Source organism: Trachemys scripta, chromosome 24 (assembly GCF_013100865.1).
Source record: "Trachemys scripta elegans isolate TJP31775 chromosome 24, CAS_Tse_1.0, whole genome shotgun sequence".
Classification (NCBI taxonomy): domain Eukaryota; kingdom Metazoa; phylum Chordata; order Testudines; family Emydidae; genus Trachemys; species Trachemys scripta.
Genome location: NC_048321.1, coordinates 763,919 through 786,674, shown reverse-complemented (window position 1 = coordinate 786,674; position 22,756 = coordinate 763,919). Strand labels below are relative to the sequence as shown.

General features: G+C 57.5%; 2 protein-coding genes across 2 annotated transcripts in view; one reads left to right on the top strand and one right to left on the bottom strand.

The window, feature by feature from the left end:
• TMEM147 (transmembrane protein 147) overlaps positions 1-2,536 on the top strand; it is a 5,527-nt gene extending 2,991 nt beyond the window's left edge. Inside the window, exons 6-8 of the mRNA XM_034756900.1 lie at positions 637-721; positions 1,341-1,462; positions 2,247-2,536. Of these exons, the coding sequence (XP_034612791.1) occupies positions 637-721; positions 1,341-1,462; positions 2,247-2,367 (328 nt within the window). The 3' untranslated portion in view covers positions 2,368-2,536. The remainder of the gene's footprint in view (positions 1-636; positions 722-1,340; positions 1,463-2,246) is intronic.
• Positions 2,537-6,263: 3,727 nt separating this feature from the next.
• ATP4A (ATPase H+/K+ transporting subunit alpha) lies at positions 6,264-22,536 on the bottom strand. The gene is made up of 23 exons (XM_034756848.1): positions 22,438-22,536; positions 21,034-21,171; positions 20,579-20,638; positions 19,535-19,738; positions 19,092-19,205; positions 18,527-18,661; positions 18,141-18,258; positions 17,339-17,607; positions 15,216-15,414; positions 14,713-14,822; positions 14,102-14,236; positions 13,616-13,808; positions 13,143-13,318; positions 12,771-12,907; positions 12,214-12,364; positions 11,782-11,950; positions 11,395-11,549; positions 11,005-11,128; positions 10,308-10,453; positions 9,620-9,753; positions 9,026-9,127; positions 8,297-8,388; positions 6,264-6,617 (listed from the first exon to the last, which is right to left on the bottom strand). The coding sequence occupies exons 1-23, from the start codon at positions 22,447-22,449 to the stop codon at positions 6,589-6,591; spliced, it is 3,102 nt and encodes a 1,033-aa protein (XP_034612739.1). The 5' UTR covers positions 22,450-22,536; the 3' UTR covers positions 6,264-6,588.
• Between the last annotated feature and the right edge of the window lie 220 nt (positions 22,537-22,756).

Sequence of the window (22,756 nt, the reverse complement as noted above, 5' to 3'; positions counted from 1 at the left end):
CCCCAACCCTTGCCCCAGCCTGAAACTCTCTCCTGCACCCCAAACCCCTCATCTCCAGCCCCACCCCAGATCCCACACCCCCAGCTGGAGCCCACACCCCATCCCTGCACCCCTCATCCCCACCCCAGAGCCTGCACCCCCAGCTGGAGCCCTCATTCCCCCCGAACCCCAACCTGCTGTCCCAGCTCTGAGCCCCCTCCCACACTCCGAACCCCTCGGCCCTTCCCCCGCCACATGAATTTTGTTACGTGCCCCAACATGGAGGTGATGTGTCACAGGGTCGTGTCACACGTCCTCTCCATATTGCTGCACATAACAAATTTCATTCCCCACACGGGTGGGACAAATTAGACGGCACACTGGTGAGGACTCTCCCCTGGCAGTCAGGGCTGGCCCCAGTTCCCTAGAGCAGCACTAGGGGGCGCTGTGCCACTGTGAACAGTCAGCGACTCAGGGCCCTACAAAATGTCACTGGGACCAAGGATTCTCCTTCACTTCCCGTCCTGATGTTCTGTGTGGCTGTTCCCCAGCAGCCCCAGAACTGGCTGCATCTCAATGCTGGACGAGCACTCCCTGCCTGTCCCAGCTGTGAGGTTTGGGCTGAGCAACCTCTGACCCTCCCTGTGTCTCTGTCAGGTGCATTCCTCTCTGGGTGGGAGCCCGCGGCATTGAGTTTGACTGGAAATATATCCAGATGAGCATCGACTCCAACATCAGTCTGGTGAGAGCCCCTCTACTGCTGCCTGGGCCTTCTGCTGCGAGCTTCCCCGGGACAGTGCCCCAGCCACAAGGAATGGGACATTCCAGTGCTGTGAGCTTCCCTGGGACAGTGCCCCAAGGAAGGGGACACTCTGCCACTGCGAAGTTCCCTGGAACAGTGCCCTAGCCCCAAGGAGGGGGACATGCAGGTGCTGTGAGCCCAACCTTAAGGAAGGGGACGCTCCAGTTCTGTGAGCTCTCCCGGGACAGTGCCCTAGCCCCAAGGAAGGGGACATGCCGGTGCTGCGAGGTTCCCTGGGACAGTGCCCCAACCCCAAGGAAGGGGATGCTCTGGCGCTGTGAGCTTCCCTGGAACAGTGCCCCAGCCCCAAGGAATGGGATGTGCGAGTGCTGCGAGCTTCCCTGGGACAGTGCCCCAGCCCCAAGGAAGGGGACGCTCCGGTGCTGTGAGGTTCCCTGGGACAGTGCCCCAGACGTGGATGGGGAGTGGACAGATCGGTGCTGTGATCTTCCCCCGAGTAGTGCCCCAGTTGTGGGGGGTGGGACCCTGGTGCTGCGATCTTCCCCGGGGCAGTGCCCTGCTCTCTCTGACACACCCCTGCCCTGCATTTCCTCCCCAGGTTCACTACATCGCCATGGCTGCCCTGGTGTGGATGTTCACCCGCTACGACCTGCCCAAGCGCTACCGTCTGCCCCTCACCCTGCTGCTGGGCCTCAGTGTCTACAAGGCCTTCTTCATGGAGTGAGCGCGGGGGGCGGAGCCTCTGGGGGCGGGGGATGGGGCGGAGCCTCTCGGGGTGGGGCACAGGGCTCCAGGGCAGTTGGGGCCCTGGCTGGAGGTGGGGGTCTGGGGAGGGTGGCAGGTCCCAGCTGGAGGGGGGACAGGGACCTAGGTGGCGTGCAGGGGCTGGCAAGCAGGCCTAGGTTCCCGCTGGACCTGGCTGGGGCCAGGGGGAGAATCTAGGGGCCAGGTGGGCTGCAGGGGGGAAAGAGGATCTAGGGGCTGGGTGGGCCATGGGGGGGGAAGAGGATCTAGGGGCCAGGTGGGCTGGGGCTCTGGTGGGGGAGAGGATCTAGGGGGTGGAGCGGGGGGGGATGATCTGGGCCAAGAGCCCTGGCTGGGGGGTGTGGCTTGTCTTGGGACAGGTACATCCAGAGAAGTTTGGGGCCCCCGACATCATGTGTGCCGGCGTCCCCCTCCCTCCCTTTTCACCAGTTACAGGGGTTTGGGCCCCCCGAGCTCGGAGCCCTGGGACAATCACAACCTTCCCCCCTTCCCCCTCCCCACCCCCCTGTCGGCCCTGAACATTTTGATTTCCCACAGACGGCTGTGAACTGCCCTGTGGAAAATCTTCCTCACCCTTGGGGTCTCCGCGCTGTATGTTCACAGAGCGCTCCCGCCCTGTTCCCTTTCACTAAGGGGTGTGGGGACACTGTGGTGCTGCGAGCTTCCCCAGGGCAGTGCCCCAGCCTTGGAGTTCCTGTTAACTCACGTCTCTGCCCGTCTCTCTCTCTCTCCCTTCCAGATCCTTCGTTCATGTCTTCCTGCTGGGCAGCTGGACGGCGCTGCTGGTCAAAGCTGTCATCACCGGCTTCCTGGCGCTCAGTTCCCTGGGTCTCTTCGTTACCTTGGTCCACGGAAACTAATCATCCCCACCCCCACCCTGCCAGGGATGCTCTCAGCTCTGCTACCGAGGGACCTTGGGGATGGCTAAACACCCGGATTTGCCGCCCGCCGCGGCACCGGATCCGATCCATGTTGGATCCACCAGGATGAGGGTCAGAATAAACCAAAGCTGTCGGTTTTTTTTTTTTTAATTTTCAACATTTTTTGTGTGTGGTATTCGGGGTAGGGAGATGTCTTTGTGTCCCTGCTGGAGGGGACGAGCCCTTCTCTCTCTCTCTCTCTCTCTCTGTGCGTGTGCCTGCCTGCCTGCTGCCCTCTGCTGGAGGGGATGAGCCCTGCTCTCGGGGTGTGTGTGTGTGTGTGTGTGTGTCTGCCTGCCTGTGTGTGTGTGTGTGTGTGTGTGTGTCCCCGTCCCTGCTGCCCCCTGCTGGAGGGGATGGTCCCTGCTTGTGTGTGTGTGTCCCTGCTGGACGGGACGATCCCTGCTTGTGTGTGTGCCTGCCTGCTGGAGGGGATGAGCCCTGTGTGTGTGTGTGTGTGTCCCTGCTGCCCCCTGCTGGAGGGGATGAGTCCTGCTCTGTGTCTGTGTGTCCCTGCTGGAGGGGACGAGCCCTGCCCCTTGTGTGTGAATGAGTGTGCCAGGCGCCCTCTATCTCTCAGGGTGGGAATCGACCCAGGTCTGCCCAGCTCAGCAGAGGAGGCCGGATCCAGTGCGGGATGGCGAACACCAAAGCAGGGGTGATTACAGGGCAGGGTGGGGGAACAGTGGCTGGAGACAGCTCTTGGTGGGCATCGTCCCAGCGCCGACGGGTCTGTGAGGCTGGAGGAGCCGCCCTCAGGGGACAGGGAGCCCAGCACGACAGGGGACGGTCCCACTCCCCTTCCGGGCGGAATAGGCAGGAAATAGGCTGGGGTGGATTGATTTAAATCACCAATTTTAATCAGGATTCGAATCGGCGAGTGCAGGAACCCGGCACCGTAACCAGCCACGTAAACCTGGCTTCCCAGTTGCGCTTTCTAGTGATTTTTCTAAGGAAAACCCTGAGCCTCCTTGGCCAGGAACCATGAAAACCCAGTCATTGCAATGGGACTCAGAGCCCGTCCAGGCCAGACCTGCGCTGAGGCAGGACCCAGTCACCCCAGCCCTGACGAGGGTTTGTCCAACCTGGTCCTAAGAACCTCCAGAGACTGGGATCCCACGGCCTCCCTTGGCCACCGATTCCAGAGCTGAACTCTCCTGGGAGTTAGAGAGTTTTTCCTAATATCCAACCTCCCATCTCCCCGGATGCAGGTTAAGCCCATTCCTGCTTGTCCTGCCTTGATCTCCGTCCTCCTTCGGAGGGCCCTAAACATGTTTGCAGCCTGTTCTCAGATCCCCACTCAGTCGTCTTCTCTCAAGTTTAAACAAGCCCAGGTTTTTATCCTTCCTTCCCAGCTCAGGTTTTCTGAACCTTTGCTCATTTTTGTCCCAGTCCTCTAGACTCTCTCTAGTTTATCCCCATCGTTATCAAAGGTTGCCCCTCCCGCCCCCCCAGTTCTGCACCTGAGACCTCACATGTTGATTTTACAACTAAACCCGGCCTTGATGCTAAATTTTTGTGCTGCTTTTTGCTAAAGCCAAAAGAAGGATCTGGCGAATGAGGAATGTGTCGTTCGCTATTTTCCAACAATCCAAAAAACATAAAAATTAAGCCCCTGGATAAATGGCGGCTAAGTTATAGCACGAAACATTTAAGCAATTCGGTAGCCTAACTGCTGTTTATTCAGAAGTTGAATTTTTGGGAGCGTTAGAAAACAGCAAATGACGCAGTCCTTATTCGCGCGATCATTTTTTCTACTCGTGATTGGGGTCAAGCTGCCGTTGAATGGAAATTGGAACGCAATTAAAAATGCACAAAACCAAACTTTTAAAAATGGTTCTTATAGTTAAATAAAATGACCTTAGATGTATCGGCAACATGAACTTACTTGGTCGTCTTATGTTGCCAGCACCTTTAAGGTCATTTTGTTTAACTAATAAAAACCATTTTAAGAGGCAGCGTTTGTGCCTTTTTTAAATGAATTCCCCCTTTGAAAAGCAAACCATATTTTGAGCAGAAGAATAAGTAAATTTATCAAAATATGGTTTGTGTTTAAAGTGGGATTAATTTAAAAAGGCACAAAACCAGCCTTTTGAAATGGTTTTTATTGATTCAATAGAATGACCTTGACTGTGCTGGATACGTAAGAAGACTGAAAAATACGGTTTGCTTTTAAAAAATGGGAATTGGTTTAAAAAGGCACAAAACCAACATTTTAAAATTGTTTTTATTAGTTAAATAAAACAGTTTTCAATATGCTGGAGCCATAAGAAGGACAAGTACGTTTATCAAAACAGAGTTTGCGTTTAAAACGAATTGATCAGACACGGAAAGGTTATCTGGAGTTAGTGGGTTGAAGTAATTGGTTTTGGTCACCAAATCCTTCAAGATTTTAGCACTAGTAGATTTTGTGCTTAGTGTTTTGTTCGTACATTTGAAGAGGAAAACAAGCTTTTCTGCTCGCTCAGCTCTCGGTCGCTTTCCTAACTTCGCTTTGGAGTCGCTGAATACAGCTGGAACTAAACATCCTTTTCTCGCTGCAGCTGCTGTTGAAAGTGGAGTTGGCCCTTTAGCAAACTCTGGTGCCAGCCGCTCAGTGGCTTCACTTTCTGTAAAACGTGGGCAGCAAACGTGGGCTGCTATTTGAGTGGCAGTGATTGGAGGCGGTCGGGCTCTCAAATCGGTTTGTTTTTTTAAAAGAAAACTGGATTTGACGTCAGTCAAAAAAATCCCATTTAAATTAAATTAACCATTGGATATTATTAGTTAATCATTAAAAATAAACAGTTGATTTTTATCCCTGTGGAGCAGACGGACCTGCCCCTGTGGTCGCTGATTACCGGGGCTGGGGTCTCTGGAGTGGTGTGGTGTGGGGTCCCTGCTGGTAATAGCTGGGTGGACAGGGGGCCCTAGTTTTTGGGAGGGGTGAGCCCCACCTGCGGGTCAGGCTGGAATCAAGGCCCCCGCCATGGGGCAGCCAGGTGCATCGTGGGAGCTGTGCTCCTTCCCCCAAGGAATCCAGCACAGATCAGTGAGGGGGAGTGGGGGCCAAGGGGTCTGAGTCAGGGTGGAGGCGGGATACCGGGGTAGATGGGCCCATGGGTCTGATGTGGGGGAGCAAGAAGGGAGCAGGATCCCAGGCTAGATAGGTGATAGGTACTGGTGACGGGAGACCGGGGTGGATGGGCCCAATCTAGGGCAGCAGGTGGTGTGGACGGGATACCAAACTAGAGGGGCAGATGCTCAGAGTGGCCGGGGGAGGCCTGCAGTCCAGCTCAGTCCCCCAACCTCCTCTTGCTTGTCCTCCAAGCTGCCATCCCATGTAGGGGGACCATGGAACCCCACTGGGCCAGCTCCCCAGGAACACAGGGAGGCAGGGTGCCCATCTGTCAGCCCCTCATGGAGTATTTTCCCATCCTGGCTCTGTGGGATACAAACGAGGGAGGTGTCCCAGGTTGGGATGAGCTGGGAATTGAAGCCGATTGGTTGATGTCTGTTCGATCCCCTGTGTCCTAGCGCTGCAGAGATGGGCTGGCTGAAAGCCACGGCTACCTAGTCACACCTGCCGTGGGAACTGGCCGTCTGCTAACGCTCCCCCACTCCAGCAAGGGGAGGGGTGAGCAGTGCCTGACCAATGGGAAACAGTGATATGGATAGAACCCAGGAGTCTTGCTTCCTAGCCCTCCCCCGCTCTAACCACTAGACCCCACTCCCTTCCCACAGCCAGGGAGAGAACCCAGGAGTCCTGCCTCCCACCCCCACTCTAGCCCTTCAACCCCATTTCCCTCCCACAGCTGGGGATAGAACCCAGGAGTCCTGGCTCCCAGCCGCCCTGCTCTAACCACTAGACCCCACTCCCCTCCCAGAGCCAGGGGTAGAACCCAGGCATCCTGCTGCCACATACGCAAAAAGAGCCAGCAAGGACTAGCTATGAACAGAAGCGAGCAGGCCAGTCTTGTTCTCTCCATGGCTGGTGCCCCTGGCCTGGGGGGGCTGGCTGAGGCTTTGTATTCTCCAGTAGATTCCAGACTGGGGAAGCAGGGACTGGGAGCACGTCTGGGGCGTCTGTATCTCTTTGGCTGCACTGAGGGGGTGAGTGTAATGCCTGAGATGCTGCAGGAGGCCGAGGGGCAGCGGCAGCCGCGGGGCAGAGCTTTGCCTTTAGTAGTAAAGTTCTTTGTCCCACCAGCCTGTGGAAAAGAAGAATGAATAATACGGTGAGATTGCTGGAGCTGTGGAGGATCCCAGCACTAGAGCATGTCACCGGGGCAGTGATGCAGCCATCTCTGGGGTGGGGCAGCTGGGGAACAGCTGCATATAACACTGCATGGGCATAGCTCGCCCGAGGTTGAGACGCAGCCACCTCTGGGGTGTGACAGCTGGGTGAACAGCCGCAGCTAACACCAGACTGGGATGACTCACTGTGCCAGAATACGCCTCAACCAACACGCTATTGTACGACTTTGTACCAGGCCCCGTGCGGCAGCACTGGAAAACTCCGGATTTGCTGGGCAATAACACGGTGGCAGACGGCCCGGAGGCGCAGCGCCTGAGGTGACGTTAGGAACACAAGCTGAGCTATTGACTAACAGGCTGTTTTCCAGAGAAACCTGGAGAGCCACCAAATCAGTTCCTCCGTGACAAAGGGCAACCAGCCACCGGAGCCGGCTGTACACAAGGCTGATAGGCCGTTACCTGGTTCTTAGGACAGTGCGAGGTGCAAAATAAAATCTATATTTTTAGCAAAGTTGCCTTTCTTCCCCAACTGGCTGCTGCCGGCTCCTAGCTGGAAACGCTTTGCCATGCGGGGACCGGCCTATAAAACGAAGGGGGGCCCCCTCTCTCGCCCTGCCCTGTACTCACTGCCCCAGGAGAGAGACAGGAAATCGGCTCGGGGCTCGGGGCGGGGGGTCCCTGCCGGAGAGCCGGTCAGCAATCTGCAGGGCAGAGAGCCCCAGACGCCATGCGAGTGGCGCTTTTATGGGTCTCCCGTGGCTCTTTGCAGCACATGCTATTAAAGCACGGCGTGATTCGATCGGCAGCACTATCGTCAAGGACTCTGCTATCGTTGGTTGGGTTAGGCCTTCGGAAACCGCGTCTCTTTGTTTTCCCGGGGGCCGTTTCTCATTTTTATGCCTCGTTAACGGGGCCTCGCTTACAAGCGGTCTCCCCGGCTCGTGAATCAGCTGGTTTTCGTGTTGTGGCTAATCCCCCGAGTTTAAAGGGAAGGGTTCGAATAACTGGGGGAAAGAAGCCGGCACGTGGGTCCCTTAAAGCAGGGGTTTTTTTCCAACCTTTTTCCATTTGAAGACCCCTATAAACATTTTGAATGGTGGTATTGACCCCTTTGGAAATCTTAGCCGCAGTCTGCGGACTCCCAGGGGTGTGCGGCCCACGGGTTGAAAACCACTGTCTTAAAATGGACTTAAAGAGTCTGTGCTGTGAGGAGAGGACTAGACAGGGCAGGACAGACATTTCTGGGGGGGAATCTAGACTGTTGGGGTCACCCCACCGTATAACCCAGGCTGGGGAGAGCCAGGGGGTGGCTGGCAGGCTGCAGTTACTTGCCGGTGTGGTTTGCACCCTGTTAGGCTGTTTGTAAGCAGCCCAGCTGGGAGCTACTTCAGCAAGGCATTAAAGGCACCCAGGGTTGCAGGGTAGGGGTGACACAGCGACTCATTAGTCTGAGTTGTACCCTGATAGGTTATATTCGCCTGGTGCAGAGATGCAGCCACCTCTGGGGCGGGGCAGCTGGGGAACAGCCGCACACAATGCCACATGGGGATGGCTCGCCTGGCCCTGAGCTGCAGCCACCTCTGGGGCGGGGCAGCTGGGAAACAGCTACTCGTGTGATCTCTCGGTTACTCACTTCCAGGGTGCCTGCGGACTCCCAGCTTTCGGATTTCATCATAGACGAAGATGAGGATGCCGTAAGGCAATGGCACCAGCCACCACTGGAATCTGGAGAGGAGCCGGGAGAGAGACCTTAGCCACGGAGAACGAGACGGCAGCACCCACTCAGCCAGTGCACCGAGCCCTTAGCGGTCGCTAAGCCAGGCTGAAGAACTAACCCTGGATTCAGGGGCGGCACAGTGCCCTCCAGGAGTGTCGGGGCCAGGCCTGGCTGCCTGGGGAGAGCCCCCACCCTGCCCCCTAGCACCGCCCTGGGGTATTGGGGCCAGCCCTGATTTCCTGGGGAGAGCCTCTGCCCCGCTCCCTGCAGCACAGCGCCCCCTAGCACCGCCCTGGGGTATCGGGGCCAGCCCTGATTTCCTGGGGAGAGCCCCTGCCCCGCTCCCTGCAGCACAGCGCCCCCTAGTGCCACACTGGGGCATTGGGGCCAGCCCAGCCCTGATTTCCTGGGGACAGCGCCCTCACCCTGCCCTCTGCAGCACAGCGCCCCCTAGCACTGAGGCATCGGGGCCAGCCCTGGCTGCCTGGGGAATGCCCCCACTGCAGCACAGCGCCCCCTAGAGCTGTGCTGGGGGAATCGGATCCAGCCCTGGCTGCCAGGGAGAGCCCCCACCCCGTCCCTTACAGCACAGCGCCCCCTGGTGCCGCGGTGGGCTGAACCAGCAGGGCGCATCCCAGCTCTCACCGTATGGGCATGAAGTTGAAGATGTTGGGCATGCCGGGGCAGTAGCATAGGAAGCAACCCAGGCAGAGCTGAAACACGATGGCGATCACCAGGATTTTATTCCTGCCGGAGAAGCAGACCGTGAGCTCGGGTGAGGCCAGTGAACGGCAGCTGCCCCTGGCTAACACGCTGTCCGTGCAGGGACACCCGAGACCAAACCCCCATCTTGTAGTGTCTTGCACCAGGGAGGTGCTAGTGAATGACTTGCTTGGCACTGAGATGCAGCCACCTCTGGGGCACTGCTTCTAGGGAACAGCTGCACACGGGGAGGGGATACCCAGTGCTGAAATGCAACTGATTCTGGAGTGGGGCAGCTGGGGAACAACTGCACATAACCCTGCATTGAGATGGCTCATCCGGTGCTGAGATGCAGCCACCTCTGGGGTGGGGCAGCTGGGGAACAGCCGCACAATGACACCACCTGGGGATGGTTCACCGGGCGCTGAGATGCAGCTGACTCTCGGGGAGGGGAGGCAGCTGGGGAATGGACGCAGAACAATGGGTCACCCGGACTCTTGGGTTCTCTCCCCAGTGGCCTGCGGGCTCCTTGCTCACCTGAAGAAGCCCTGCTGGAAGACGGAGAGACGGCGAGTCTTGCGAATGAGGACGTCCGAGATCTGACACATCTCGATGCTGATGAAGAAGACGGTGTAGCAGGTGTATTCCTGGTACAGGCGCTGCCCAAATGTCTGAGAGTGGGGACAACGACCAGTCAGAGTCAGCCTCCAGCACCATCCACATGGGGAAAGACCCCGTGTCCCGTTCCCCAATCCCCTGAGCCAGCCAGTCCCCCGGGCCCTGGGGCCAGATTGGAGCCGGCACCCCCTAGAAGGGAAAGGCTTTGAGTCCCATTCCCTTGAGCCAGCCGGTCTCCTGCCCAAACACTGACATTCAAGAAGGACACACCCTGGTATCCCAGGCCTTGCTGCCAACCTTCCCACCCTGGGGTGAGGAGCGGGACCCCCACACACTCAGATTCACAGTCCAGACCTCTACCACTGGAGCTAAAGTTGACAGAAGTCTCTCTAGTAGACTGGCGGCAGCAGTACGGCTGTTATCCTGTAGGTGGAGCTAATGGAGTTGCTCCATTCCCCAGCAGCAGCAGTATGGCTGTTATCCTCTGGGTGGGGCTACTGGAGTAGCTCCATTCCCCGGCAGCAGCAGTACAGCTGTTATCCTCTAGGTGGGTCCAGTTGCTTCATTTCCCGGCAGCAGCTGTTATTTCGGATGGCCCATCACTCACCCACTCCTGCCCGTAGCTGTCCTGCAGGTCCTGGAGGTGGTCGTTCTCCCACTGGGCCCGCAGCCCCACGCAGAGCAGGGGGAACCAGCCCTCCTGGGCCATGGCCGTGAAGTAGTCCGTGAAGCCAGCGAAGGACTGGATGGCCCCTGGGCAGGCGGGGGGAGGGGAGGAAAAGCCATGAGGGTGGGATGCTCCCGGCACCCTGGGGACTTGGTGCTGCCCCCTGCTGGCTCCCAACAGGGAGGGATGGGGAGGCAGGGCCAGCTCTGCCTGGCTCCACCCACCTTTTCTATTGGGGAGGCGGGGCCAGAGGGGTTTGGCTCCACCCATGAGTTCTAGTGAGGAGGCGGGATGAGCTCTGTTTGGCTCCGCCCCTGAGGTGCAGCCCCGCCTCCCATATGTCAGAGCCACCCCTTGCCCCCCAAATCTGACCCAATGTCAATCCCTCAAAGAGGGTTAATTAATGCGGGGAAGCCACCAGAACGAGAGGTTAATGGTGAGCTATGAAAAAGGGGGGACAGAGGGTTCAAACTGGATCCTCCAGCTCCCCAACACTAACCACTAGGCCCCACTCCCCTCCCAGAACTGGGGATAGAACCCAGGAGTCCTGGCTCCCAGGCCCCCCTGCTCTACCCACAAGGCCCCACTCCCACCCCGGTGCTGGGGCTAGGACCCAGGCATCCTGCGGGGGACACACCGATCTGGAAGTAGGAGTACACCGCCAGGGCTTCGTTCACCAGCCGGTCGCGTCGGGGGTTTCGGGGCTTCAGGTGCATGATGTCGCTTTCGGCTTTCTCGTAGGCCAGGGACACCGAGGGGAACTAGCGGGGAGAAAGAGAGAGACTCGCGGGGCTGAGCTGAGGAACCCAGGTGTCCGGGAGAGCGCCCCCACCCACCTGCCTGCATCAAAGCACCCCCCTAGTGCTGTGTTGGGACATCAGGGCCAGCCCTGACCGCCAGGGGAGAGACCCCCACCCTGCCCCTGCAGCACAGCGCCCCCTAGTGCCATGCTGGGGCATCGGGGCCAGCCCTGACCGCCAGGGGAGAGCCCGTGCCCGGCTGTCTGCAGCCCAGCGCCCATACTCACAATGTCAGTGCACAGCTCGATGAAGAGGATGGTGATGCAGCCCAGGGGCAGGGGGACGCTGACCGTGATGTAGATCAGATACGGGGTCAGCTCCGGGATGTTCTTGGTCAGGGTGTATGCAATGGATTTCTTCAGGTTGTCAAAAATCAAGCGGCCTAGGCAGGACATAGCTGTCAGAGCGCCCCCTGCTGGGGAGATGTCTGAACCTCCCTCCGGTACCCTCTGCCCCTGTCCTGGGGAGAGACCCCCTGCTTGGGACATGCTCCCAGACCCTCTCGAGGTCCCAGCTCCATTGTCAGTGCCCCCCACCCCCTGGAGAGAGCACCCCCTGCTGGCCCCCAGGCTCCCTGGCCTATTTGGGGTCTAAGCCCCCCGCTCCATGGGCACCTTGCTCCACGCCAGTAACGATGGAGGCAAAATTGTCGTCCAGCAGAATCATGTCGGCCGCATTCTTGGCCGCATCAGAGCCAGCGATGCCCATGGCCACCCCGATATCAGCCTTCTTCAGAGCCGGGGAATCGTTCACCCCGTCGCCTGTCACGGCCACAATGGCACCCTGTGGAGGGGAGACAGGCAGGTCATGGGGGCGGGGGACAAGGTGGAAGGGAGGGAGAACATTGGGGGATGGTGAAAAAGAAAGAGCCCTAACAACAAAATAAAGTGAAGAACAATAAAGAAAAGAAAATATGTGAAAGTAAGAGAAAGCAAAGAAAAGAAAGAAAATGAAAAAGAAAGAAGGGACATGAAAGTCAGAGACGTGGGACTGAGCGCAGGGCAATGGGCAGAGGGAATGGGTGGGTTCGCTCCTGGGTGCCTCACCAGTTTCTGGCAGCTCTCCACGATGATCAGTTTCTGCTGGGGGGAAGTCCGGGCGAAGACCATCTCGGGGTGCATCTTCAGGATCTCAACCAGCTCCTCGGTCTCCATGTCCTTCAGCTGCCCCCCGTTCACCACGCAGGCCCGGGCCTCCCTGGGGAGCGAGAGAGAGCACCCGCTGCTGAGTCACCCCACATAGTGATCCCTGGGGAGCTGCCCACACAGCACCCCCTGCAGCACAGAGCCCCCTGCTGAGAAACCCCACACAACGTCCTCTGCTGAGCCACCCTGCAGGACTCCTGGGTTTTATCTCTGGCTCTGGGAGGGGAGTGGGGCCTGGTTGGTTAGAGCAGGGGGGGGCTGGGAGCCAGGACTCCTGGGTTCTCTCCCCAGCTCTGGGACGGGAGTAGGGCCTGGTTGGTTAGAGCAGGGGGGGGCTGGGAGCCAGGACTCCTGGGTTCTCTCCCGGATCTGGGAGGGGAGTGGGGTCTAGAGCGGGGGGGGGGGGCCTTGGAGCCAGGACTCCTGGGTTCTCTCCTGGGTCTGGGCGGGGCTCTCACCGCTTGTTGACCTGCTCCACGGGAATGCGCATTCTGGCGGCGATGTCCTCCACCGTCTCGCTGCCCTCCGAGATGATGCCCACGCTGGCCGCAATCGCCTTGGCCGTGATGGGGTGGTCTCCAGTCACCATGATAACCTGGGGGTGGGGGCAGGGCGTCAGCGCTCCAGGTGGCAGTGTGAACTTCCCCGGGGCAGTGCCCCAGGCAGGGTGGGGGAGGGGGCTGTGGAGCTGTGAGCTTCCCTGGGACAGTGCCCCAGCCGGGGCGGGGAAGGGAACTCTGGAGCTGTGAGCCTCCCCAGGGCAGTGCCCCAGGCAGGGTGAGGGAGGGGACTCTGGAGCTGTGAGCTTCCCCAGAGCAGTGGCGCCGTACCCGGATGCCGGCCGTGCGGCACTTCATGACGGCGTCGGGCACGGTGGCACGGGGCGGGTCAATCATGGAGATGAGGCCGGCGAAGCAGAGCCCACTGGTGGGGAAGTTCATGTCCTCCGTGTTGAAGGAGAAGCCGCGTGGGAACTGCCCTGGGTCCAGGTACAGGTGGCAGAACCCTGCGGGGAACAGCGGGGGCAGGGACCATGAGGGGTGGGGCACTGGGGTCCCCCACCAGCATCCCAGTCCCACGTGCCCCATGCCTGGGGATCCCCCATCCCCCTTAGGCCCCTACCCCCCACACCTTGGGGGGCCTCCTGCCTTGGCCCCATGAGTCCCACGCACAGACCCCCCCCCCACCTCAGTCCCATGTGCCCCACACCCAGGACGCCCCCCGCTCCCTAAGGCCCCCCCAATCTGTGCCCCCACCCCTTACCCTGCATGCCCTCCTCCAGCCCTCATCCATGCCCCCTTACCCAGCACGCGCTCCCCCAGGCCCCCCAGGTCCATGTACGCCGTCTGGAACGCCTCCTTCCACTGCTCGTCCAGGGGCAGTTCCTGCCCCTTGATCATGATGGTGGAGCAACGCTCCAGGATCCGCTCCGGGGCCCCCTTCATCACCAGCAGGTACCGGGGGTCCCGCGGGTCCTCCAGCTCATGGATGGATAGCTGTGCGGAGAGCAAAAGGGTCAGGACTCCTGGGTTCTAACCCCAGTTCTGGGAGGGGGATGGGGCCTAGTGGTTAGAGCAGGGGGAGCTGAGAGTCAGGGCTCCTGGGTTCTATCCCCAGTTCTGGGAGGGGGATGGGGCGTAGTGGTTAGAGCAGGGGCCTTGGAGTCAGGACACCTGGGTCCTGTCTCCCTCTCTGGGAGTCACTACATTAGCTGGTAGCAATAGAAGGTTCTTATCCTCCTAAATGGAGCTGAAGGCCTTGCAGGGCTAGGACGCAAACCCCTTTTGACCTGGAATTTGTTGGTGGAGTTGAAGGGGATTTCACAGGCTTTCTTGTAGCGCTCCCGGTACTCCATGACGTTCCCCAGCGTGATCTCGGAGAATTTCAACAGCGCCGTCTCTGAGGCGTCTCCAATCACGATCCTCTGGAGAAGGGAGAACAGGTGAGTGGAATCTGGACTCCAAGCAGTGCTGAGATGCAGCCACCTCTGGGGTGGGGCAGCTGGGGAACAGCCGCACATAACACCACATGGGGATGACTCTCCCAGGGCTCAGATGCAGCCACCTCTGGAGCGAGGCAGCTTGGGAACAGCTGCACAGTGACACTGCTGAACAGTTATGGCAGGGAAATGCCACATCTAAATGAAAGCTCAGGTCAGAGGCACAGAGGAATTATCCGGAGCTGGAGCAGCAAGAGAAAAATACCCTGATTCTGGAGCCTAGAGTCATGAGCTCTTTTAATGACGAGCATGAGAGCGCCCCCTGCTGAGCCCCCTGGTCGCTCTGCTTTCTGGAGCACAGCGCCCGCCAGGGGGAGAGCGCCCCCTGCCGAGCTCATTTTGTATGTCAGATCTAAGTTGTCTATATTGCCCGTCTCGTCTCTCCTGCCTACTGGCCGTACCTTGGGCACCGGCATGTTGTCCTGGCCTGATTTGAAAAAGGCTCGATTGCAGAGAGACACGATCTTGCACAGCGCTCGCCATGTCTCCGATGACTGATCGAAGCTCTGCCCTGAACGAGAGAGAGGTTAATATAACAGCCGAGGAATTCTCTCTCCCACTTCCAACCTGAAATGTCCCAAAGCACCAGAGAAGCAGGGACGACTTGTAGGGTGCTGAGATGCAGTCCCCTCTGGGGTGGGGCAGCTGTGGAACCACCACACATAACATCGGACAGGGATGGCTCGCCCGGTGCTGAGATGCAGTCACCTCTGAGGTGGGGCAGCTGGGGAACAGCCGCACATAATGCTGTATGGGGAAAGACTGCCTGGTGCCGAGATGCAGCCACCTCTGGGGTGGGACAGCTAGGGAACCACTGCACATAACATCGGACAGGGACAGCTCATCCAGCTCTGAGATGCAGCCACCTTGGGATGGTAGCAGCTGGTTGAATAGAGTCCCATACCTGACTGGTCCTCTGTGGTGTCAGCCGTGTGAATCTGGTTGTCGAACCAGAGATGGGAGACAGTCATGCGGTTCTGGGTCAGTGTACCCGTTTTGTCAGAGCAGATGACAGAGGTGGAGCCCAGAGTTTCCACCGCCTCTAGATTCTTCACCACGCAGTTCTTTCGAGCCAGACGCTTGGCTGTGAGTGAGAGACAGACCTGCCAGGTGAGAGACAGAGGGAAAGAAAGAAAGATCAGAGTCAGCATAAACAGCAAAGTGTATCCAGTGTGAGACCAGATCAGTCAGTAGGAATGCTGCACAAAATCTGGATTGAATCTAGTATGAAACTGGATCAGAGTCAGTCTAAACACTGCACACAATCTGGACTGGATTCAATTTGAAACTGAATCAGAGTTAGTGTAAACAGCATTATACAAAATCTATACTAGCTGCAATGGGAGACTAGATCTGAGCTAATCTGAGCACTGTAGAAAACTGAAATTGGATTGGAGACCGTCTAAACACAGCCTGAAACCTGGAATGGAGTCAGGGTAAACCCAGATCGAATGCTGCACGCAATCTAGATCAGGGGTTCTCACAAGAAATTCTTTGGTGGACTCAGAGTGTGGCCAGCAACGCTTGCTGTTGGCCGCACTGACAATCTTTCTTAAAATACTTAATTAACTTTAGGAAAAAACAACTAAATATGTACCTAGACACGTCCAAATCATTGTATTTATTTATGTAGGATTTTTTTGCAGACTCAGTACTAATGTCCAGTTCTCTATTCTTTACTGGACCTAAACAGACTAGAAAAATGAATAAAGTTCTTTGCGCATTCTTGTCTTCTGTGGTTGTTTCTTTTGTTTTTGGTTGCCTTCGTTAAAAAGTCTTACTAGCGAAATAAGTCTGCTGCTGCGAAAAGTAATATTTGTATGTTTGTTAATATCACTTTTTGTGGCAGACTCACTAGCTAACTGGGAGGCTGCGAAAAGTGTTATTAACAACCGTACAAATATCAATTTTCACAGTAGGATTACTCAGCCCTGGCAAGCCAGGGGACAAATTACGCCCCGGATGGGGAGGTGGGTTGGAAGACAACAGGGGGAATGGGATAGCTCAGTGTTTTGAGCATTGGCTTGCTAAACCCAGGGTTGTGAGTTCAATCCGTGAGGGGGCCATTTAGGGATCTGGGGCAAAAATCTGTCAGGGGATTGGTCCTGCTTTGAGCAGGGGGTTGGACTAGATGACCTCTGGAGGTCCCTTCCAACCCTGATATTCTATGATGGATGGTGGGAAGGGCCCTTCTGGTGGCCCTGGGGGAGAGGCACTGCTTTGTGTCCCCCCAGTCACTGCCCAGGAGGCCGTGGCCACAAGAAAAGCCCCTGTTGGTCACATTTGAGAAACACTGACCTAGACTGGATCTAATATGGAACTGGATTAGGAGTTGGGTCCAAATACTGCAAGATCTGATGTGAGACCAGACTAGAGTCCCTAAAAGGATCTGGATCTAATATGAAATTATCTTGGACTCAAACTATTTATAAAATCTGGACTGGATTCAATATAAAACTGGATGAGAGCCAGTTTAAGCACTGTATATAACACAGAATCCAGTGTTACACCAGACCGGAGTCAGTCTAAACACTACAAAACCTGAACCGGATAGAGAGGGAGGCTGAAAACCTGGACTGGATCCAGACTGAGGCCAGATTGGAGTCAGTCTAAACAATGCATAAAACCTGAATTGGATCCACATTGAGACTGGATCGGAATCAGCATAAATGCTACACAAAACCTGGGCTGGATCTAGTACAAAACTGGTCCAGGGTCAGTCTAACCACTGCAGTAAATCTGGTCTGGATTCAGTGTGAGGCCAGATTGGCGTCAGTGTGAAAACAATTTAAAACATGGACTGGCTCCAGTACAAAGCGAGATCGGAGGCAAACTATGTATAAAACCTGGACCGGATCTAGTGTGACACTGGAGTGGAGTCAGGATGAACCTGAAAGAAAACCCAGACTGGATCAATTGTGGGACTGGATTGGAGTCAGGGTGAAGCTGGCACAAAACCTGGACTGGATCCCTTTTGGGATCGGCTCCGAGTCAGGGCTCCGCCATGGCTAGTTAAGGGGAACTCACCGTGACAGTGGCCAGCAGCCCCTCGGGCACATAGGCCACCACAATGGCCATGAAGAAGACCATAGCCTTGAGGAAGGGGTAGCCGATCACCATGGCGACGACAAAGAAGGTGCCCCCGAAGAAGATGGCCAGGCCGGCGATGATATCCACAAAGTGCTCGATCTCGATGGCGATGGGCGTCTTCTCGTTCTCCACACCCGAGGCCAGGGTGGCGATGCGCCCAATGATGGTGCGGTCTCCGGTGTTAACGATGATGCCGGTGGCGGTGCCTGGGGGGGGGGAGAGATGGAGCTGACACGACTACACGATGACCGGCGTGGCCTCGGCCACAAAGGGTCCAAGGGAGGGCTCTCCGGCGCTGAGATGCAGCCACCTCTGGGGCTGGGCAGCTGGGGAACAACCTCACAGCAACATGGCACAATGATTCAGGACAGGATGTGAAGGAGAATCTTGTATCCCGTTGAAACCACAGGAGGGAATTTGGAAAGAGTGTCTGCCACTGAGCCACCCCACACTCCACCCATGAACGGGGCCAGCCCTGACAGCCAGGGGAGAGCGCCCCCTTTTGAATCATAGAATATCAAGATTGGTAGGGACCTCAGGAGGTCATCTAGTCCAACCCCCTGCTCAAAGCAGGACCATTCCCCAGACAGATTTTTGCCCCCAAAATCCCTAAATGGCCCCTTCAAGGATTGAACTTACAACCCTGGGTTTAGCAGACCAATGCTCAAACCACTGAGCTATCCCTCCCCCCAGCTGGATCTCTCCTCCACGCGCCAATGGGGCCCTTCCCTACTGGCACCTTCCAGACACATGGTGGAGAAGAAGGCGATGTTCCGGGTCTCCAGGGGACTCTCGTGGGTGCACTCGGGGGCTCTGGTCTGGGGCTCGGACTCCCCTGTCAGAGATGAGTTATCCACCTGCAAGAGAGAGCCCAGTGGGTCAGTGCCACCCTGCACCCACCCCCTTGCCCCGGCTTGGAGGTCTCTGGCGTGGATGGCAGGCTGTGGGGTGGGGGCTGAGGGAACGGGCCCAGGAGTGCGGGGGTAGATCAATGCGTGCCCCGGATAGGCACCATCCAGCAGGGGGCAGCAAAACACACACACACACACACACACACAAATACAAATGTACAAACGCACCCTGTGTTGCCCCACCCCCACGCCCAGTTAATGCAGCCCCCCGCACCTTGCAGCCCTGTGCCGTGATGATCCGGATGTCGGCCGGGACCCTGTCCCCTCCCTTGATCTCCACCAGGTCACCCACCACCAGCTGGTTGGCGTTGATTTGGAATTTGTCCCCATCCCGAATCACTGTGGCTTGCTAGGAGAGTGAGAAGAGTCAGTGTTAACCTTAGAGCTATGGCCACACGGTGACACCGTGCAAGGATGGCTTGCCCGGTGCTGAGATGCAGCCACCTCTGGGGTGGGGCACAGCTGCGCGTAACGCTGCACAGTGACAACTTTCCCGATGCTGAGATGCAGCCACCTCTGGGGTGGGGCACAGCTGCGCATAACGCTGCACAGTGACAACTTTCCCGGTGCTGAGATGCAGCCACCTCTAGGGTGGACAGCGGGGGAACAGCAGCACATAGGTATGGCTCTGCTTTAAGCACTCCCCTCTCAGAGCTAGGGATAGAACCCAGGAGTCCTGGCTCCCAGCCCCTCCCCCCTGCTCTAAACACTAGACCCCCCCGCCAGTACAATGACTGGGGTGTCCATGGCCGGGGTTCCCCTCCCACCTTAGTGCTTACCTGTGGCACAAGATTCTTGAAGCTGGCGATGATGTTGGTGCTCTTGAACTCCTGGTAGTAGCCAAAGCAGCCGGTCACGACCACCACGGCGATGAGGGCAATAGCCAGGTACAGCTGCCCAGGGAGACGGTACAGGGAGAAAGGTTATTACTCATCCCTGGCCCTGCGGTGCCCCCTGCTTTGCCAAGTTGCCCAAGTCTGCAGAGAGCCTGGGACAACCCACTACCCTCCCAGAGCTGGGGAGAGAACCCAGGAGTCCTGTCTCCCTGCCCCTTCCCCCCACACTTTAACCACTAGACCCCATTCCCTTACTAGACTCAGGGACAGAACCAGGAGTCCTGGCTCCCAGCCCTCCTTGGTCTAATCCACTAGATCCCACTGCCCTCCCGGAGCCAGGGATGGAACCCAGGCGTCCTGACCCCTCCCCCCCACGGGGTACCCACGTTATCTGCGCTGGTCAGGTCTCCTTGGCCGCACTGGATGCCGAAGGCTATAAGGCAGATGGCAGCGGCGACCCACATCAGGCACTGCAGCCCCCCGGCCAGCTGGCGGGCGAATTTGACATATTCAGGGGTCCCCTTGGGGGGTTTGAGCTCGTTGGGGCCATCCCGGAGCAGGATCTCTCCTGCCACTGTGCTGTTCATGCCCTGGATGCAGATAGAGAGAGTGTCCCATGTTAGGTGGAGGCACCCCTATGCGATGTGGGGGTGTGGCTATAATATAGGGGTGGAGCTACAGCACAGGGGCGGGGCTATTATGTGGGGGTGGGGCTTCAATAAAGGTGAGGGGCTATGAGTGTGTCTAGGATCTCCAGAATCGCCTTTGTCCACCCACTTTGCTGTCCGTAGCTTCTCCGCCTTTCCTCAGTTTCCTCTCCAGAGATCCACATGCACCCAGGGCCGGATGGAGACCCAAGGCCCCAGCTCCTGGAGTCAGGTGAATGCCGCAGGATCTCAGCTTTCATTAAAAAATATTTATCCAGGTTCTAGCTCTTGTGGTGGGGGACAAAAGTTGTGAAATGTGCCTGACGCCTGCCTGAGTTTGCAGAGAGCCTGAGCTGATTGCTCAGTGAGGGCTGAAAACAGCGCCATTTATGGCAGTCTTCCTCCCCCTGGCTGGTGTTCCTCTCACCACAACTGGGGCACTGCCCTCAGGAAGCGCACAGCTCTGGAGATGCCCTCCAAACCTGGCTGGGGCACTGTTTAGAGAGGAAGCACATAGCCCTGGGGACAGGTCAGAGACTGTTTGAATACATGGGGGATTGAAGGAGGAGCCCCCGGCCCAAAAAGAAGTGGCTCCCAAAGCCCAGTGGGGATGGGCTACCATGTAGAGGGCACGGTCACCTTTGGGTGGGGGGGCAAAGCCAGAGATGGTGTACTGTACTCTAGGCCCTGGGCTGCAGTGGAGCAGGGCATCTGAAGTAAACGGCACCCGGAGCTGGGTTGAGAGGCACAGACCTACCTGGCCTCCATCTCGGGGGCCCTTACCTTGTTCACGTTGGTTTGGTACTTCAGCTCCAGGTCTTCCACTGAGAGCTGATGATCGTCCTGGAGGAGAGAAGGGAGCCCAGAGTGGGTGAACGGGCTGCCCCAAGCATGACTGATGCTGCCTGGGTCTGCCAAGAGCCTGAGCCCGTCACTGGGAGAGGGGGGAGCTGCCCCCAGTGTGACTGACGCAGTGACACTGCCTGAGTCTGCCGAGAGCCTGAGCCCATCGCTGGGAGGGGGAGCTGTCCCCAGTGTGACTGACGCAGTGACACTGCCTGAGTCTGCCGAGAGCCTGAGCCTATTGCTCTGAGATGAGGGGTTGTCTACAGCTGCCTCTAGTTCCCCACAGAAGCTAACAGCTCTACTACTACTGCCGGCTGCTTGAGCAACAGAGCTTTGTGCAAGGCCCACGGTCGAGTCTCGCGACCGACCCCAGTCCAGCTGCCCCCACTCACCACGTCCATCTCTTTCTTCATGCTCTCCAGCTTCTCCTTCTTCTTCGCTGCCTTGTTCGTCTTCTTCTTCTTGATCTTCACGTCCATGGCACCATTGCCCTGCTTCTCCATCTCCACCGAATACATCTCGTATTGGTCCTGTGGAGAGGAGAACAGCCCTAGTGCTGTTGGCCTTTGGGGGAGTTGCTCCTTGAGCTCGACAAGTAGAGGGCTGTGCTGAAGGGACCCAGCTGGGTCTCTGTGCAAGATAACAACCCTACTACTGCTGCCAGTAGGTGATAAGGCATCTCAATGCCGGGGTATTCAGCTCAGCAGCCCCTGGGTTCTATGCCTGGCTCTGGGAGGGAAGTGGGGTCTAGGAGTTAGAGCAGGGGGCGGCTGGGAGTCAGGACTCCTGGGTTCTCTCCCCAGCTCTGGGAGGGGAGTGGGGTCTAGCGGTTAGAGCAGAGGGGGCTGGAAGCCAGGACTCCTGAGTCCTATAGCACTGATTCAGATGACTTCACATCCCTTTGTTCCTCCTCAGGCACTGTATCCAAGGGGTTTGCTGGGGCTCTTAGCGCGTGTCCAAATGCGAGTGGTGCGGGTCACTTCCTTCTCTCATTGACAGCTGCTCTCTAAGCCATCAAAAGGCTGGTGTAGAAGGAAGAGCGCCCCCTATTGAGCCAGGGTCCCATAGCAAAGCACCCCCAGTGCCACCCTGGGGTATCGGGGCCAGGCCTGACTGCCGGGAGTCCATGGATTCCTTTGCTGCAGATCCTCTGGCTGTGAAATGTCCAGCCAGGGGGGAGCATCACAGCTGGGCCAATTGTTCCTTGCGAGGCCCCTAGGGGGCGCCATGTATCCAACTCGATTACACCCCCGGCCACCTCCAATTGGAAAGTCAAATAACAAAACAGCTGTGAAATTAACCAGGTGCGATTTCGAAGTCCTCTATCCAACCCTTCCTATACACACCTTCTATCCATCCATTCCCACGTACCCCTCTATCCATCCATCCCCATACACACCCTCTATCCATCCATCCCCACGTACCCCCTCTATCCATCCATCCCCATACACACCTTCTATCCATCCATCCCCACGTACCCCTCTATCCATCCATCCCCATACACACCCTCTATCCATCCATCCCCATCCACACCGTCTATCCATCCATCCATCCCCAAACAGAGTCATCTAACTATTCATCCATCCACCCTCCAATACTCCCTCTATCTACCCATCCATTCCCATATACTCCCCCTTTATCTATCTATCCATCCTCATATACCCTATCTATCTAATCTATCTATCTATCTATCTGGCCCCGTACACACACTCTATTTATCGAGCTATCCACAAGGAGACCCAGTGCCCTGGCATCTGGCCCCTTCCCATGGCAGAGAATCATAGCCCTGCCCTTACCGCTTTCCCCATCCTGGCTCTCTGGGCGCCCAGGCAGGTGGGACACACTGGGGATGGGGGCCGCACTGGCAGAGGGGCGGCAGCACAGCAAGCACTGGCAGTCCGGCCCGGGCAAGCACCCGTGTCCGTCAGGGAGCCTTTTATACTGTCCCCAGGGACCTTCCCCGCCCACTGCGGACGCTGCAGTGCCATGGCTGGGCCCCTCTTTTGCGTGAGCCTTGAAGTCACAGCCCAGGAGCCGATAACCTCGGTGGGTGGAGAACAAAACACTGCGATCACCTTGGGATGACCCCGCAGGGAACCAACGTGCCTGGCGCTG

What these genes read in the sequence shown, in the direction of transcription:
- ATP4A (XM_034756848.1), bottom strand. An exon ending in TCACGGCACAGGGCTGCAAG is followed by an intron (nt 18,259 to 18,526) that starts GTGCGGGGGGCT and finishes TCTCTCTTGCAG; the next exon opens with GTGGATAACTCATCTCTGAC. An exon ending in GTACTCCTACTTCCAGATCG is followed by an intron (nt 10,454 to 11,004) that starts GTGTGTCCCCCG and finishes CCGCCTGCCCAG; the next exon opens with GGGCCATCCAGTCCTTCGCT.